General features: G+C 34.0%; 1 protein-coding gene across 2 annotated transcripts in view; it reads left to right on the forward strand.

The window, feature by feature from the left end:
• Window positions 1-20,650, forward strand: part of LOC112049762 (uncharacterized) — a 105,991-nt gene that overhangs the window by 34,759 nt on the left and 50,582 nt on the right. For both annotated transcript variants that reach the window (XM_024087791.2, XM_024087792.2), the window contains exon 2: window positions 18,983-19,061. In XM_024087791.2, coding sequence (XP_023943559.2) covers window positions 18,990-19,061 — 72 coding nt within the window. In that variant the 5' untranslated portion in view covers window positions 18,983-18,989. The remainder of the gene's footprint in view (window positions 1-18,982; window positions 19,062-20,650) is intronic.

The following is a 20,650-nucleotide window of genomic DNA, read 5'->3' on the forward strand; positions in this document are numbered from 1 at the left end:
ATGACTTTTGATTTGATATGATGTTAATTGCATCAATTATAATATAAAAATTATAATATAAAAAAATGAAAATAATAACATATATAATCAAAAACCAACGGCCTAAAGGTTTCACCTGAAAACCAACGCCACAGCTTGCTGTGGCATCGTGCTGAGGGATACCTTTTTGTCCACGGCCAGATTTTTGTATGTTTATTTTATTTGTGTTGACAAATAAAGATATTAGATTACGTGGATGAATATGTTTACCTAGGTAAATCTGTGTCTTTCGATCCAAACAGTAATGAAAACGAAATACACAGACGAATAAGTACGGCTTGGAAGAAATACTGGGCCCTAAAAGAAATTCTCAAAGGGAACTATAAAAAACTTACTTACTATAAAAAAGATTATAATGGATTCTTGCATTCTCCCGAGCCTAACTTACGCTAGTCAGACATGGATCTACACAGAAAAAGTAAAAAACAAAATTTCATCATGTCAACATGCTATGGAACGCAGCATATTGAAATTGAGGAGGGTACAAAAAACAAGAAACGTAGACATCCGAATGAAAACTAAATTAACAGATGCGCTTCTTTTTAGTTTAAAACAATAATGGAACTGGGCTGGTCACTTGTCAAGATATAAAAATAAGAGATGGACTTACCAAACAACTAAATGGCAGGGCCCAATTGGCAAAAGAAATGTAGGAAGACAGAAAAAGAGATGGGTCGAAGATATAATAAAAACAGCAGGAAAAAACTGGATGCATATGGCCAAAGATAGGGAAAAATGAAAAAAGATGGAGGAGGCTTTTACCCATAGGGTAATTTTATTTGCTGTGAATAATTATTATAATGAAAGTTACTGTTTAAGTGCCAGAGAGCATTATTATCCTTGTAATTAAATACACTTAATTTATTTTTAGGCCATTCTAGGGAATCGTGCAAAAAACTAAATAACTGTAGGTTTTTTCGTCCATAATTCAAACTGTTGAAGACGGTATTCATAATACGCGGAAGGTTGTTAAAAATTACACACATTGTTTTTTGTTGAGATTTATTGCTAAACCTAATAATAGTGTATTTCCTTAGACAGGTGTTTTACAGGAAACTAGTTAAACTATCTTTCCTAATCCAATTACATATTATAATTATGTAGATGTATCTTATAAATATGTAGTTTTAAATACTAATTGTTTAATTACAATTAAATAATTGAAAAATAAGGACTATAATTTTAACTCATTAAATTAAGTAACTCTTTAAAAATATAAGTTTATCCATAAACAACATAAGTATTTAAGTTCGGCATGATAAAATTGTTTTAAGTAACAATAATGTTCTCTACTTATAATAGGTTACTCTCAAGTAATTTTCATGGCATGCACTTGAAACTTTCTAAAATAGACAATATTGCTACCCCCTGACTTGATTGCCCAGGATCCGTGTAACATTTTTACAATTGATTACTATCCAGTTAACTTTCCGTGAGTAACTTCATCTTGATGAGACGCTCAACTTTTTTTATTTACGAAAAATTTTGTTTCTGATATCTAACTGGGTTACCAAGTAATAAAAATTTCTGAGCGTCGGTAACTGGTAACACACTTAACTACCACGGATCCTGGGCTTTGATTTACGTCTTACTGTAAGTATATAAAGTTACGTTGATTTTTTAAATTTGATTTTTTAAATAAACAAAATCGAACATTTTAATTATCATAAATATCACTTGATTTATCTTATGCATCACTTTATTGTTTATGAATTCTATTCTAAAGTGGGGAAACATCACATCGCGCATTGTGACAACCACTCCGAAAAAAGTGCGTAACTAAGAAGAAGTAAAAAGACACTGCGAATCTCCCATTTGATTGTAGTCGGTAAATAAATCAATAATGGAGCTAAGTAAATTCCGTCTCGCGGTGTGAGCAAACCACGAGGATGCTTGATTAGCGGAGCGTCGCTTCGCATAACGGAAACAACGTCTCGAGATCATTCACATCTGAGTAGGTCAGCGGCAAAATGCCATAATTTATCTAATAAATATACCAGTAAACACAACATTGTTTTAAGGAACCCGTGCCTTTGATTCGGAGGGATTTTGAAAATCGGTCAAAAATTGTCTAAATTGAAAACAAGAACTGTTATTAGTTAAAGATTGGTTAGACGTTTACAGCTGGACATAGGCCTTTTTAATGGCTTTTTAAAACCATGGTCTTGAACCGCCTACATTCATTGGCTCCCCATAAGACCGAAACCCGTGCCTTTGATTCGGAGGGCGTATGGTTTAGATCCCGGGGCATGCACCTCCAACTTTTCAGTTATGTAAATTTTATGAAATGTCACATGCTTCAAACGGTGAAGGAAAAACCTGCATACTTGAGAATTTTCTTAGTTATCTTCGTATGTGAAGTCAATGCTTTCGGATTATAAAGTAGTAAACTTTATCTTCTGTAATATACGAATTACCTGCAAAGATGTAAGTCAGTGTTTCGATACAATGACGTGCAGAATCCGTCCTTTCAGGGTCTAGGTTAAATAAACTATACTCCAGCAAGTTAATGTGCCTACTCGTATGACGAAGGCGGCAGACGTTCTTTCCATTTTACTTTTACTAGGTTGATTGCATTCACTTTATGCAGATTTTAATTGTTCCTCACTTTTTTAATTAAACTAAAACGGAGCATTTCACACGTTTTTAATTTTTATTCTACCGCTATTTGAGAGAGTAAAAAAACAAGTGACAAAGCAAAATTTCCAGTCAAAAACATAAACGTCCTACTTGAAAATCGGTCAAAAAATTGTCTAAATTGAAGACAAGAACTGTTATTAGTTAGAGATTGGTTAGACGTTGACAGCTGGACATAGGCCTTTTTAATGGCTTTTTAACACCATGGTCTTGAGCCGCCTAAATTCATTGGCTCCTCATTAGACCGGACCAATCGGTTCACCTAGTGGGATTGGTCATTTGGTTTATATTATTTTGATAATTTTAACGCTTCAATTGATATAAACGCTCTTTAAACAAATGCTCATCGGCGCATATTTCCAATTACCGGCAAAAGCTAGTCACTCGTATTAGCTAATATACACAATAATCAATGAACACGAAACGAACGATACAAATAAACTCTATTTATCTTTCCAGGTAAATGGCTTTCCAATCGCCGGCGGGGGCTACTGGATTTTCTATTACACACAGGTAGTAAGGCCCCACGAGTGTTCAAACACATTGTGTAAAGAAAAAGTGATGGCCTCTCACTTTCCTCGAATTACATCTTAAATTTTAACCCGCACGTGTGATGTGAAAGTGAATATTCGACAGCGGGCGGTTCTCGGCCAGTCCACAATTATTGCCTACCAGTTATTGCTATTGATCGTCCGGAACGCCGACGGAACTTTCCCATTAAATTCGCGCTTTATGAAACAACGCGAGAAATGGCTCCAATTTTAAACAGAATTTCAGACAATATCTACATATCTGCATTTATTCACAACGTTCCATTTGTTCTGGTGGTACGTATGTGTGGGACAAATCTCGGAAGCTTAATAGAAGCTTAGACCTTTCTACCGTTCGTTTGAGATTCTTAGTAGGAATACTTGTAAATCTTGAGTAACTTAAAAGTTTAGTTTGACGGTGGCGCAGTAGTATGCGCGGTGGATTTACAAGATGGAGGTCCTGGGTTCGATCCCCGACTGGGCCGATAGAGGTTTTCTTAAAAGGTCTAGTTGGTGGGAGGCTTCGGCCGAGACTAGTTACCACCCTACCGGCAAAGACGCCAAGCGCGCTAAAACAAATTAGCCCGCTTCCATCTTAGATTGCATCATCAGTTACCATCAGATGAGATTGTAGGCAAGGGCTAACTTGTAAAGAATAAAAAGAAATTGTAGATACCAAGAAGGTGGACTGCTTTTCACGAAGACACGACACTTTCAGAAGTGTCAAACTTGTATATTCTAAAACTCATTACCATAATTAAATAGAGCTAAAATAATATTTTCAACCGCATTTAATTAAAGTCTAATTTAAAAGTAAAGTACCTACATAAATAATTAATATTAAATGCTATTTAAAACTAGAATAGTCAGTTGCATGTAGGATGAAATTTTTTAAAACTGAAACGAGTTATTAAAATTAATAAAAAATAGATAAAGTTAAATAAACTACATAGAATAATTTAAGCAATTCTAACGCCTAATTATACAGCGAAAAGCTGCACTGTAATAAGCCTTAAAATGAAAGGATTCCCGCAGTTTTAACTAAAAGTTAATGAACCTAGAGCTTATAAACGCTAGGTAGAAGCGCTGACACTGTTTAATCAGACTGCCGTAGGTACTCCGTTTTACTTAGTTATTTTATAAGAGAGTGCTTTTAAGGAAAGACCCTTGTGAAATTTAAGTTACTGACTATCATAATACAGAATTTAAGCAAGTAGAAAAATTATGCACGCTTAAATTACATTTACATGCAAATTACATGAACTTCTACATGAATTCTAAGGGCGGGTAAACACACATTTCAAGACGAATTTCAATGAGGTGCAATCACTTATCATGAAATCTGTTGCTAAAAAACTATAAAAATCACGATCTATTTTGCTTTAACAATACTTCAATTAGTTTATATTAAAATAAAACCTATTAAAATCATATATAGCGAGCTCCATAACAATTCATAAAAGCTTTATTTTATAATATTTGGACACAGCTTTCGATGACATTTATATCATTTCACTAAATAATATACCGCTACCACTATACAAATTTTCGTCGTTCGTTTATTTAGCAAAATAAAGTCTAAATCAAAATTCATTTATTTCAATTAGGCTTAATTTCAAGCACTTTTTTGACGAAATATCAGGTACGATGTATACTCATACTCATTCATTAAACAATGTAAACTCTACGAATATTCAAATTTCCGTAAGTTATTTGATTATCAGGATATCAGGTACGTAATAAATTAAGCCCAATCAAGACGCGACGAAGATTATATTCAGGCTAATCCGCCTTAACATTCAACTTTGAACCGTTTAACTAACTAACAGGCTTTGTATCCGGGATAAATTTCAGCCAGTTATACCTACTTACTTGTTCACAGTTTGTGACATGATTAAAGTTGATATTTCAAAAGTAATAATAAAGCTCATGGTACAAAAAAATATGGTTTTCTTCTTCTTACAGAAGGTCAGGTGCGTGCACCTCCATTACAGAAGGTCAGCGATCAGCTTCTTAAACTTCTTCTTGTTCATAGCTTGGTGGAAAAGTTATCCGACTATTTTTATCCAGTCCACTCTCTTATATTTCGCAGTCAGGACTTCCTTCTTCCTACACCTCTTTTGCCTGCCATCTTGCTTACCATTATCTACCTATCGTGTCGTAAAATATGTCCAAGGTACGAGATCTTCCACTTCAAATAGTATGCATGGTACTTCAGTATTATCGTCGAAGCTATTCCATGTATAATAAGAAGCTAAGTCGAAGATATTCTATAATCTTCTTCTTTGAGAGTCTCTCCAACTAAAGGAAGGTTGACAGTCAATTTCGTAAACGCTTCCTTACAATTGTGTGGCACTTGCGATTCCGGTCTTGTTCTCTGAAGTTCCTAACCAAGACTCATTTCTGCGACTTTCTTTCCAAAATCTAACTGGGCAACAGTATTTTCTCGACAGCGAGTCTAACTGCCTGTCTTTCTGTTTGTCTGGGCTTATCTTTGGAGCGGCAGAACCAATTTTAGATAGAGGAAGTTAAGGAGCAACTTATAAGCTACTTTTTATCTCGAAAAAATCCATGGTTCCATGATTTGTAAAAAACTGTTATAACGTGGATGAAGTCACGGGCTCGTTATTCTATAAAGCTGAGAAACAAAGAAATAAACGTATATTCAAAACAGTTTAGAATGGATGGCATGGTTCCAGATCCAAAATTTATTGTGCAGTGTATTCTTGTTGCCTACATATTATGTTTGTTCGCCTGCAATGAAACATAGTTGGGCCTTTCGCACGAGCTGTGTAAATAGTGTAATAATAGACCTAGATAGCAATGTCGTATGTTAGTTTTAACGTTAATACTCGTATAACTTATTTTCCCACTTTTACCCAGAACTAGCGGACGCCCACGACTTTGTCCGCGTGGATTTCAGGTTTTCACAAATCCTGCGGAATCTGTCGCGGATTTTTTTAGAACTTTTAATGGGGAACAATTCTGTAATACATGATTTTTGCGAAACTTTAACCGTTTACGCAGCGCACGCAGCGTAAGTTCTCAATAGGAGGAAAATCCCTCGATTTTGAAACAGGTCTTACTGTGATAATATATAGCCTTCCTAGATAAATGGGCTATATAGATTATTATTATATAGGTGGTTCTTGAGATTAGCGCGATTAAGCAAACAAACGAAAATTTTTCAGCTTTATAATATTAGCATAGATTACGTAATTATTTTATTAGTGAAGTAGTAGATTAGGAGTAATGAACTTCTTGTTTTAGCAAACATAAAGTCATTTTACTCTCTTCGAGAACTTTAGTTTTCGTTTGTACGCATATTGAGGTACCGTATATATTTTCTCAAATATAATATTTTATGTGTAGTTGCAATAGGATTTTATTTCTGTGAGACCTCGTTCTGTCTTCCTGGAAGTCCCTACAAAAGGCAGTGGACTTCCATCGGCTGATATGATGATGATGATGATTTACTCATTTAACAACTGAAGGCACCACATATCACTACCATATTGAGCACATTATCGATACTCGGTTCACGCTAAAATAGCTTATTTACACAAAAAATATACATCATTATAACTAATAATTCGTTGACACCAATAACTGATTAGGTACCCGTTCTTCGTCTATAACGGGATATAACATTCCTTAGTGCGTATCGTATGTAAACTTCGATTTATTTGACAATGAATTTGTTATTCAGGACGAAATGATCAAAAATCCCGTTGCAACCAGACCTTGTGTATGTTTATAACGGATGCACAGCAGTGACACACATTTGACTAGTTATGTTAAGGGCGTCCAATAGTATATTTTACTGAAGAAAGTACATAAGCTTTTGATACTATAAATATACCTTCAGTTTAGTTGATACCTTTATAAAAGTACACTTTCAAATAACTATTTTAATAAGGATACGTCAGAATGATTACTTTAGAGGATCCCTTCGATTACGAAGGGTGTAGGTTTGAGTCCGGTTTGGGGTATGCACTTTCAACTTTTCAGTTATGTGCATTTTAAGAAATTAAATATCACGGTAACGGGTAAAGGAAAAACATCTTGAGAAAATCTGCATACCTACCTGAGAATTTTCTTAATTCTCTGCGTGTATGAAGTCTGCCAATTCGCATTGGAACTGTTTGGCCTAACCCCTCTCATTCTGAGAGGATACTCGAGCTCAGCAAAGAGACAATTATAGATTGATGATGATGGATGATGATGATTACTTTAGCAGCTCTTTTAAGCGAGAATTATGACTTGGAAAAAGCTGAAATAATTTCGGATTAACTTAACCGATATTTGTACTTACTCGTAGATAAGAACCCTTTTGGAAATCAGCTAAATCTTTCTTATTCCATTCACTGGTAGAGCTACAAAAACATATATAATTCTGTAGTAGATTCAAATATAAGCAGTATTTAGTATTTCAAATAGAGAAGGATCATTTGCAATTTCAAATGTATTCTCTCATATTTGCTGTAGCCCAAACTATTATGTGCATCATGCACATTTCAACGTCGATATCCATTCAATAAAGCAGTCAGAGTTCTATTATGTACGTAAACTTCAGTGGAGCATAGTTTTAGCATAAGATCCACTATGGGATCGCGTCTACATTGATGTTAATTAATGTTGTTCCCAAATTCCGTTAGGTACATTGCAGTATCAAGCGAGAGGTAATTTTTAATTGACCATTGTCGTACTGAGAACATTGCTCAAAAGTGACCTCCTTATTCTATATTATTTCGCGTTACAAATGGAAGTTTTGAAATTATAGCTTGTCTCACGCTTTTAAATTCATGCTAGGCAAATGTGTTCAAATTTCTACACCTCTTTTGAACCGGTTCTATATATAATATATTTAGATATTATAAATCACGATCTTTCATAATGCATTTTTTAGAAATTTAATTATAAACATATCATTCTCTAAAATCATATCATATATTTTAGCATGTTTGATATTGTTTTAAAAATATTATAATTTGATAAATTGAATTGCGTCTTGTCTGGTATTAAAATCGACTTAAAAGATTGAGTTTTTTTTAAGAAATACTGCATAGGAACCAATAAATGATGAAAGGTTATGAGTTCGATCCGCACCCTTAGTTGTACCCAGTTAACAAAGTATTTTTAACTTGCTTAAAAAAAAGGGGAATGTTAGAATCATGATCAATATTTTTAACAAAACCAAACATTTATTAATTAAAAAAATATATCTATAGTATATGGTGAATCCTTGGCACTGGAACGCGGAGTGTTGGTGACCCCCCACTAGGTGGACTGAGGACATCTAGCGGATTGCAGGGAGCCGCAGGATGCTGGCGGTTTTATTTGGAAGTCCATGCAAGAGGCTTATGTCAAGCAGTGGGCGTCCATTGGCAATGATGATGATGATCTTTTAACCAATTCTATAATTGTGAAGTGAACCACACTTCACTGTTGTGAAGATTATAAAAGTATTAAATGTTATCCAATCCAATAACAATATTAAATATTGTTGTTTATATATATTATAATACATGTTGTTTTGGACATATTTGTTTTTAATCGCAATATATTTTATAAACTTTTCGTTTGTCAACAACCCATTTCGAATCACAGTATGTATAATTCATAGAAATGACCTTACAAACTTCGACAGACTGTACAAATCACTTAGTTTCGACCTCCGTACAAGTTATTGTGAAGACAGCTTCAGAGACTGTCGGTTACAGTAATTCAATACATAATTGAATGCTGATCAAAGGCGAAGAGAAACCCGTAGAATTGATTATGTAACATCAGCATTGCACAACATCTACCGCATCGTACACCTAATAATCGCATTGACGTACAAATGCTTTTAGTTTCGCATAAAACTGCATCGTATCAATATTAAATACTACATTTCAATTAATTAAAAACGTCTGAAGTTAATTGTATACGGGGATAAAATATCCATATTCATGAACGTTAATAAAAGTGTTAATTAAAAGTAACGTTTTAAAAGTTAACCCGCATTCGATCGGTAACTCAGTTCCGTGATGTATAAGAGCGTGCCTAATACCTAGATTATTTATTTCTGTGACCTAATTACTGTACTGCCGATTTATATGGCGCAGTTGGAAATGCCATGTCTTACCAAGAGGTTCTGTGTTCAAATCCCAGCTCAGATCAATTTTAAAGTTTATATATTTTCACAAATTGATTCAAATCGAGTTTGGTCATAGGATTCGGCCAAGTTTGTCTACGCTGACAAAGATGTTCCGCTAAGATATTTTAGTCAATCAGTCAAAAATATACTAATTTTTGTTCAATGTTATCTTTATAAGAGATTGATACTAAATAGCCTTTTAATAGAAATATAAGGCTTCCTTGTGATATGGAGATATGGAGAAATTAAAAAAACTTGTCAATGGAATTCCTAATTCTTGATCAAATACTGAAATTCTCAGCATCGCTTTCTCCATCGCCCTGAGTGACCCTGAGCTTTCATATCACGTTTAACATTAATATATTCACGAGGGTATTCTCGATAAAATTATAAAACAAATACAAACGAACGATTTCCGTAGTAATGGGAAATATGCCTTCTAATAATGGGAAAAAATGTGATACGGACGCAATAAAATGACAATCAATATTGAATTTCCAATTGAAATACAGGACACTTTGATTTGAATTGATTAATTCAGTTCAAACAGGGAGATATAACAAAGGATATCCGACTTACAAAAACATCATATTGTATATTGGATTATTCAGATTTCTAGCATTTCCTTACATTATTTTTAATTTAATGTTTTTTAATAACAACAACAGACGTGTAGTATATCCTATTTCCCCTTTCCCTTCCAACTAAGCGAAGACCTTGAAGTGAAAAGGTGAAGTTAAAGTTCATGAAGCGGGAATGGAACTCTAGATCTCTTAGGTTTGCATCCGGTCCACGCCATGAAGCTAATTTAACTTTCTGTGGTGTTTACCCACCATTGAAGAATCATGTGTACAATACAATGTGTATAATATGTAATGCAGGTAACATTTTTCCATTATTTGGTAGATTAGTCGGCGGTCAGAATATAACTGCACTAACCCGAATATATGACTATATCTTGACTCAGAGCAGGTAGTTCTACAAACACTATATAGTTTCTATTAAAAATATTACCTCGCCATGTCATATTAACATGGAACGTGTAAACAACTAGATGCAGTTTAACTGTTCAGTTTCCGAGTACGTCAAATTACATCAGTTGTTACCATAATGTACTGTAATGTTAAATCGTTAACCATTACGAGAACTGGGAAATAAAAAGCAATACGTCAGGAACTTCCTAATGATTCGTCATGTCTTTCTTGCGTGCCCCCGTGGCCCCTTCTCACGGCGTCTGAGAACTTCTCCTCTATTGTCTATAAATAGTATGCTTCAACTGCATTTCGAAGCGTACTCGTAATTAGTTTGTCGTAGTAGGCCTTTTCTATGCCTCTACGGTATTGCATTCATAAAATGGTCCGGATTAGACTTTTAAAAACACATTACTTCATAAAATGGTCTGAATTACACTTCTAAAAGAACACTTTACTGAATCAATACGTATAAGTATTGTGTGCTCCATGTAATAGATCAATAGGTCCTGGGTTAGGTTAGGTTTCAACTCAATCGTGTATCTACTTGCAACCTATAATTATACGACGTAAAGGATTTGCAAAAGAAAGAGTTAACATTGTAAGTCGTAAAAGCACGTAAAAATATGAGACAGGGAAGCAATGCTTCATTCAAATTACAAGTAAAAGCGTTAATTGCTATTAAATTTCATGGTGAATGTCAATTAAAGCCATTGCGATGCTGCGTATTTGGGGTCATAAATCACCGTAAAATAAACATCGACCGTGAAAACCAAAAGTAAACCTTTAATGAACCTTTTCTTAAGCATTTCACATTGTCATTTTTGCAGTTTCTCAAGACTGTAACACAACCAGGCCGTTTGATTAAAGATAAATGTAACAATCGTTCTCTGTCTACGCTGCAAAACGATTATTTTAGCAGATAAAATTCCATTGCTCAATGCGGGTGCACCGGTGGAGCATTCGGATTGTACTTTGTACACATTGTGTAAACACTGTTATTGTTTATGAAATTATGATTCATATTTCGTACAACATATTCAAATGTATCGAGGAGGATCTGTTTGAAATGGTACTTTAATTATATCATCATCATCATCATCATCATCATCATCATCATCATTATCACTATCAGCCGATGGACGTCCACTACTGGATATAGGCCTCTTGCATGGACCTCCAAGCATAACGATCTCGAGCCGCCAGCATCCAGAGGTTTCCTGCAATCCGCTTGATGTCCTCGGTCCATCTAATGGGTAGTCGACCAACACTGCGCTTACCGGTGCAGGGTCGCCATTCCAGCACCTTGGGACCCCAACGTCCATCGGCTCTTCGAACTATGTGGTCTGCCCATTGACATTTCAGCTTCACGACTAGCTGAGCTATGTCAGTGACTTTGGTTCGTCTGCGGATCTTCTCATTTCTGATTCGATCACGCAGAGAAACTCCAAACATAGCTCGCTCGCTAGTACCTATAACTTTAATTATATAAAACTTCTAATTTCGGTAGATAGTTGGACTTTAGATGTAAAAAGACTTCAATTATTACGTTATTAATATTAGAATTAAATATTTATGAGAAAGAAAGATAAATATTGAAACCCGTTTTAAAAAAGCCGGTGCTTAGCAACTATTTACAAGCAGATGATAGGTATAAATACTTTTGCTTCTCTGATGTTCCTTACTGCGTGATCGCTTGTCTGCACACCTTACTACTTCTCTCAAGCCAAAACATATGCCGAAAGTATATAAGAAAGACAATAACAAAACCTAATCTAACTATGATTAGATATTTGGGAAAATATAGATGGGTAGAAGTTTATTACTGAATGAGAACAGATCTGGATGACATTTGATATAAATTTGATAATAGTCTGGAATAGTACATAATCCCACACACAGAACATCAAAATAGTTGAAGTTTACAAAACATTAACAAATACATGCTAGGATCAGTTGTACTTTTAAAATACTTGTATAGTTTACAGCAGGAATAACACATTAAATTAACATTTCAACGATTAATCCGCAATTGGCTTACTGGACGCATTTGGTTGGTAATTTAATTTTGTACTGCAATTAAATTTATCATTCACTGCATGCAAACTGGATTCTCAAAAAACAGTTTCATAAAAACTGACATTCGTAGATTATAAACTTTATAATGACATATTATATAACATTTTGTGTCAGTGTATAATATAATACTTATCATATTGTATCTGTTCACCCTTATCAAATAATTGAATCTATAAGCTAATGTTAGAAATTCTTCCTAATATTGCATGCAACTTTACATTCAGATTTATCTAATCTGATTTCTATGGAATTTGTCGACACCACACAAATAAACGTTCAACTTCAGTGACTTTCACGTACAAAATATGATATTATCTAAAGAATTTTTCATCCTACATTATTAAATGTACTAAGAATTGAATAGGTCATAGGGTGAATTTCATAGCTTTAACAGTTTTATTGATAGTTACTTCTACCGATTAATGAAAAGCTATAGGTTTAGGTAGGTAGTTCCATTTATAAATCTCGATGAAATTTGACTTATGCCTAAAATATTCATATGTTAAATATCAAGAAATTATCTTCCGCAAAAAGAGCACATTCTGTGATTATTTATATTTTTCAAATCATGGTCCACTTAACATTAAGTGGAATCGCATGGTGTTTCCATTTATAAACTTCGATGAAATTTAAATTATACCTAATTTATTCATAAGTTAAATATCAAGATATCATTAGCAGAAAAGATCACATTCTGTGGTTATTTAAATATTTTCAAATTCTGTGATGATTTAAATATTATCAAATGATAACCGTTAAGTACATGCAACAAACAACAATTCGCAAATCGCTAGGAATACATCGTACAATACGTCTGTCGAATTGAGGTATATGTGTTAAGCCTCTAGTGACTGTAACTTAACTGAGTATTCTTCTAACTAGAACTTATTTCAGAAATAAGTTCGTTTCTACAGAACTTCCCTAGACAAGCTCGGTAACGAAATACTTTACCAGTTATTACTTCTACAATTTATTCATTCTGATAAATAAAGTAATTATGTATTATCGTAATCAACATCAAGGTTATCGATCGATCTTTTCAATTATTGGCAATTAATACAGAAACTCGACGTTCCTACTGTTGCCGCATATCCTCTGAATAATGTTACTGGATATATTATTCGTTTCCTTTCTGACGAAATATTTACTAGAAATAGATAATGTGAGAACGTTAACAGTGTAATTACGAGTTTTATTAGTACCCTTAGTACGAAACTATACACCACGAAATATTATATAGTTAAGCGAAAATAAATGTTATAAACATTGTTTACATATTTCTTGTCAAACTATATTTAATATTCAATTTTTTTATTATTTTTTGATGACTTTTTATTTTCCAAGCATTTTTACTGTCGCAAATCCTTCTTTCCGGATGAGTGTGGACAATGTGATTAGGCAAATAATAATTATAGTAATTTACTACTAATAAATATGATATATATATTGCATACAAAGAGAATTATAATGTTAGCAAGTAGCTATATCGTTGTTACATTTTTTGGCATAATAACTTCCAAACAGAACGAAATTTAGATTTATTTTCTTTATACAGATTTTACCGAAATTACATATTCACGGGTATATTTAAAAAAATATATTGAGTAGTTGTAACAGGATTTTTTAATTTTAATATTTTTTTTATTTTTGACACTCGATAACAATCGAGTATTGCGGTTCGTACTAAGGTAGTACACGTGAAGTATTAACGTCGCTCCGATCTATATAATTATGCTACTTACGTACCGACAATTCTTGTAGGTATCACATCATTACATGGCGTAGATTTTATTTTATTAGGTCATTTATCATTACATGGCGTAGATTTTATTAAAATAGAATTCTTACATTCAAAAGATATTTTAGTTTAAATATACCTAAAATACTCTTATTATATTATACTTTACTGTATTTAAATTTTATTATTATTTTCTTTTTTTAAAGGGGTATAAAATTATTATTAAAGATGACGAAGATAAGAAGCACAGTATTTTTAAATTATCTAGTAGGCAAATTGGGAAGCACGGAGTTGAGGTTCAATAACGAGTTTTTACATAAAAAGAAAACTATAAGTAGATCTAAGACTTTTAAGTTATCTAATTGAAAATTTCTGAATATTTTATAACTTTTCAGTGTTATGTAAATGATCATTCCTGTACAACGCTCTCTTTAAAATACCAGCTTCGTTGAGAGAAATAATATATTTATTGAGTTTAAACCCACCAGTCTGAATTAATGTTCCGACTGACGTCATTCTTTTCATCAATTTTTCGCCAACGTAATACCAGTGACATTTTTTTAGAAAGCTAGAAAACCCTGTGGTCTTCCTCCTTATTACTTAACTATAAGTTGATAGGTAAATAAGTTAAAAAATGAGTAGTTTATAGATATCTATCTCTTAAACATGAGTTTCTAACTGTGTTTAAACAATAAAAGAATTTCAACATGGCAAAGTTATTAGGTAACAAATATAAAAAAAAACAAAACATACGAATTAAGAAGTCAAACTTCGGAACATCGAATTGAGAACGGTTTTTGAAGTCAGTGAAAAGCTAACAACAACATAACGATGCAATTAAATACATATACGAAAATAGCCTCATTACTTACATGCACATGCTATTTACATGTCGATAAAATCGCATATTAAATGATAGCAACTTTAAAAGCTTACATTACAACTTAGGTATGGCTCGCGTCATTGGAATGACTCTTGACGTTGATCGAAAACCGGCTTAGCATGATATCATCCATCGGACGGACGTTTACGAAACCGTCGGTATACGTTGGCTAACCGCAGATTCTTTGGTTTGAGAAATAAAGAAAAAAATGCTTTAAACGGCTAACTTTCAGTGCTTCGAAGGTATCCCAGCAAGAATAATAACCTAATACCATCGACATTTTATACAATAGACATGTTACGTGCCTACAAAATCACACCCAAAAGGGATCCGAATTTAGCTACTCCACAGTGCACAAATTTACAACTTTGTGTTAACTTACATTATATTGTACATAATACATATAGTTTTTTCACTTTCTGGACACACAACTCTAAATTATACACAATGTTTAGGTTTATTTGTTTAATTTATAACCTTCGTTGTTTACTATGCCACTAAATGAAATGAAGACAATTAGCTACTTATGTACGCCTCAGTTTCAACGCGTCGGTACGATATGGATACAATTCGAAGCGCAAACGAGACGCCGAATTATGACTTTCACGTGAGTGAAAAGCACGGAGCGATTGATGCGCGACCCAAATTTTATGACGTGAGCGCCAAAACCATTTTTACCTAATTGAAGTAAATTAAACAACAGAACGAAAAACCAAATGGCCATGTTCAAGATATATACCTAATTTTCTATACAAAACGAAAATTTAAGAAAACAGGTTTGCTTTTCCTGAGATTGAAAGCAAAATGTGAGCAAAACGTGTATTTTTGAAAAAAATAAACTATCGAGAAAAGTTTTACATATTGTGTATTTTGTATAGTCATAACGAAGCTAACACTTTGAAATATCATTTACCCAAATATCAGGCTCCTAACTTTTCCAGAATCTGAGATCCAGAACCATTTGTAGCCACCAAATTACATATTGCACACTCTTAATTACTGAGTAGTTAAGTATACCTATGCATTACATACGTCAGTTATCTTTTAGTTTAGAATGTTAAACCTTTTAAAAATTAATTATAGAAACGCCTTATTAAAAGGTCGCAATAAAATATTAGCAAGTCAAGAAACTGTCTGGGCGAGGGCATTAAGAAACCACCCTCGCAACAATTTGTGTAAGACTAAAGACTAAGTAAGTAATGAATTCTGCTTCTTTAAAAGCCCATTAGCCACGTACGTGACTGCGTAATGCTACCAAATATTTTATTTTCTGTACAAAATTCTCCTATTCCCTGCGGCTATTGTTCCAAAGGGGCGATTAATCGCCGGTTGCCAAGATTAATATAGGTGTATTTTACGAAACAAGTGGGCCCTTAAAACAAGCTATTTTCATCAGTTGTATTTTCGTTAAAATGAACACGATACCAAATAGGAATAATATATAAAATCATATTACCAATATCTGTTTACTAAAGTAACTTACTAATTTTTAAGAAATTAAATATCACGTGTCTCAAACGGTGAAGGAAACCTGCACATCAGGGAACTTCTTAATTCTCTGCGTGTGTAAAGTCTGCCAATGCGCATTGGGCCAGCGTGGTGGACTATTGGCCTAACCCTTCTCATTCTGAGAGGAGACTCGAGCTCAGCAGTGAACTGAATATGGGTTGACAATGATGATGATGATGGAAGTAACTTAATGACAAAAATATTTTGACACTAGCAGACGTCACATGGTTTCACCCGCGTAGTTCCCGTTCCCATAGGAATACGAGGATAAAATATAGCCTATAGCACCCGGGGATAGTGTAGCTTCCCAACAGAGAAAGAATGTTTCAAATCGATTCATTAGTTTCGGAGCCTATTGAATGCAAACAAACAATCGACTCTTTCCTCTTTATAATATTTGTTCTCCTCCTCGGAAAATAGACTGAGGCTGACATTTCTCTCTGAGGCATGCGGTATATCACCACCTCCTTCCCAACTCTAAGAATTACTACTGAAATGTTTTAAGAAGTAAGGTAACCTTAGTACTTCATAACCTATTAACTATTTTGGTCTTTATTATCAACCTATTATAATAAACTTCAAATCAATTGACATAATGTAATTTACCTTATATGACATTTATTATATTATATGTATATATATGTCATATTAATTATTGTATGTTGGCATTTATCTTTATGTTATTATCATTTTATTTATACGCTCTTATCAAGGTTTTTTGTTTTTGGTTTTTTTATTTTGTGTCTTATTATATGAATTTTTATTTTGCATGTATTTAAAGTATTTTGATTAGATGTTTAGTTTATAATTATAACTGACTGTGACTGTGTGATACCAGTAAGCACCGGATGACATTTTTACATAGAATCTCAATTCCGTATTATATCAACTAGCAATCGTGAAAGATAGTGAACAAGCCTGTAGGAATTCGTGGTCTAATAACACAACTAATAGACCAAGAAGGCGATTTTGCAAATTAATAAAATTGTATAAAAAGCGATCCCTCTCAGACTCCGTAGAATAAAAGTTAATTAACACCCTCCAATGTCAAAGTATTTTTAATCCAAAGTATTTTCTAATTAATGTACTAAGGAAAATTGATAAAAATCAAAACATCAAAGAAGAAAAAACAAGGCATTGTAAATAATGTAAAGGTATTTTCTTAATTACTGAACCGAAAACCCGGCGTTAGTGTCGTTTCGCGGTATTGAGATAAATTGGCCGCCTCAACTTTTTAGCATACTTCTTAGAATTAGATAGTATTACGTTAATTTTAGCGTATGTCAAAGATAGTGAATAAGCCTGTAGGACTTCATGGTCTAATGACACAACTACTAGACCAAGAAGGCGATTTTGCAAATTAATACAATTTTATAAAAAGCGATCCGTCTCAGACTCCGTAGAATAAAAGTTAATTAACACCCTCCAATGTCAAAGTATTTTTAATCCAAAGTATTTTCTAATTAATGTGCTAAGGAAAATTGATAAAAATCAAAACATCAAAGAAGAAAAAACAAGGTATTGTAAATAATGTAAAAGTATTTTCTTAATTACTGAACCGAAAACCCGGCGTTAGTGTCGTTTCGCGGTATTGAGATAAATTGGCCGCCTCAACTTTGCGCGAAGTTAATTGAACCTGTAGTACTTACCTATCGCTCCTTTCGAACTTTTTTATTTAAATGAAAAAGAATTTTAGTTCAGGACTTTATTAGGTCAGCTGTTCTTTGATGTTATTTCAGTATGAACCTATAAAAATTAAATCAACTTTTTCGTAATTTGCAGCATTTGCAGTATTAGTTTTTTTAAACATAAAAATTCTTATTCTCTGTTCCTCGAGTAGGTATGGGTAACATTCATAATTATTTTAATCCATATTATTTTAAGTAGGAATAAAATTGTTGTGACGAACTTGCCTTTCGAACCGGTGGTAGAATCTTTACAAATAATAATAATCTATTGACGTTTCAAAAGTGAGGGGTTAAGCCCATAGTCCACCACGCTGGCCCAATGCGGATTGGCAGACTTCAGACAGAAAATTAAGTAAGAGAATTCTCTGATATGCAGGTTCTTCACCGATGTTTTTCCTTCACCGTTTGAGACACGTGATATTTAATTTCTTAAAATGCACACAACTGAAAAGTTGAAGCTGCATGCCCAGGGCCGGATTCGAACGCACACCCTCCGGAAACGGAGGCAGATGTCATATCCATTGGGCTATCACGGCTCTTCGACCTACAATACCACAAACTTTACCTTGTCCGATTTGAAAAATTCTTTTAGTGTAAGATAGCCCATTTATCAAGGAAGGCTATAGGCTATATATTATGCCTTTATTCCTACGGGAACAGGAACCACGCGGATAAAACCGCGCGGTGTCAGCTAGTATGATTGAAACATTTTATTTCACCAAGTTTCCCTACGAATACTAAGAGGATATATTATGTTTGGTTGCAGATTTACGATGCTGATTAGGTGTCGGGCGGCACTGAGTGTCGTCGTGCTCCTGTTACTCGCCGCGCCTTCATTCTCAGAGGTAAGAAGCTTTGTGTCACTTCTACACATACTTTGTAAAATGTGTTGCATATTTCTTTATTTAATGAGGACTCTCTCAACTAAATGTGCTTTCTTTAAAAAAAAAAAAGAATATTTGCCATATCTAATATATAAAATTCTCGTGTCACAGTTTTCGTTGCCATACTCCTCCGAAACGGCTTGACCGATTTTGATGAAATTTTTTGTGCTTATCCGGTATCCGTCTATTTTTCAAACCCCTAAATCCTAGGGGTAGGGTAAAAGTAGGGTATGACGGCCTCCGTGGCGCAGTGCTATGCGCGGTGCATTTACAACGGAGGTCCTGGGTTCAATCCCCGGATGGGCCGTTTTCTTAATTGGTCCAGTTCTTGCTGGTGAGAGGCTTCAGCAGTGGCTAGTTACCACCCTACCGACAAAGACGTACCGCCAAACGATTTAGCGTTCCAGTACGATGTCGTAGAAACCGAAATGAGTGTGGATATCATCCTACTCCTAACAAGTTAGCCCGCTTCCATCTTATATTGCATCATCACGCAACATCAAGTGAGACAGTAGTCAATGGCTAACTAGAGAATAAAAAAAATAATGAAAGTAATTGACATATTTTGCCGATGATTTTAATTTTACTGAAGTGGGATAAGGTCAAAGAGATGATGATGTTTCGGAAAATTTAAATTCAAAGTTTTCGTATGTGTTTAATAATACCGGAATTTTTACCAGGGAATTGTCACTTAAATTTTCCAATTACATTTGATCGGTATTCGGAGTTGATCTGGAAAAGATCTTCTATTACAAAGTTTTGAACATTTGAAGTCTGAAATGCGTCAATTTCCTCTCAATTTAAATATGTAATCTACTCATACAGTTTTTTGAAGAGTTTGTCAAACATTTACTTGTTTTCGTGTTTGCTGGAAAATTGAATCGGCTGCGTATCTCTCAAATAAATTTGAAGGTTTGTAAGCCTGTTTGTCAAACAAAATCTCAGTCGTCGCTTTGACATATACCGGATTTTATCACATACTATACCTTGCCAAGTACCAACCTACCATGTCTTTGCCGAAGCTACTAGGAAGTTTGACAAATTAGATTGATGTTTAATTTGGACGCTACGTTAAAAAATTAATGGCAAAACTTATAATTATTGACTACTCTAGCACCGTTGAACTTAAAGGCTAGTTACCACTCTACCGGCAAAGACGTACTGCCAAGCGATTTAGCGTTCCGGTACGATGTCGTGTAGAACCCGAAAGGGGTGTGGATGTCCTTCCACTCTCAACAAGTTAGCCCGCTACCATCTTAGATTATTCTTACATCATCACTCACCATCAGGTGAGATTGTAGTGAAGGGCTAACTTGTAAAGAATTAAAAAAAAAGGTTGAGGGTACGATGCTCAGGTGGGGTCAATTTAGAGATTAGTATGTGATTTTAACCTGATTAAGTGATGCGCTAGATACAGGCAAGGATAGGCATGATAGGCTAGATACAATTACCCGCAAAGATGTACCAAAAAGTGTGATATCCCGTAAGCGCTATCAACATAGCATTTATTAACTTTTTTGACTTTTTGAACATCAAGTAGTTAAATATTG

The sequence above is a fragment of the Bicyclus anynana genome, chromosome 12 (assembly GCF_947172395.1).
Source record: "Bicyclus anynana chromosome 12, ilBicAnyn1.1, whole genome shotgun sequence".
Classification (NCBI taxonomy): domain Eukaryota; kingdom Metazoa; phylum Arthropoda; class Insecta; order Lepidoptera; family Nymphalidae; genus Bicyclus; species Bicyclus anynana.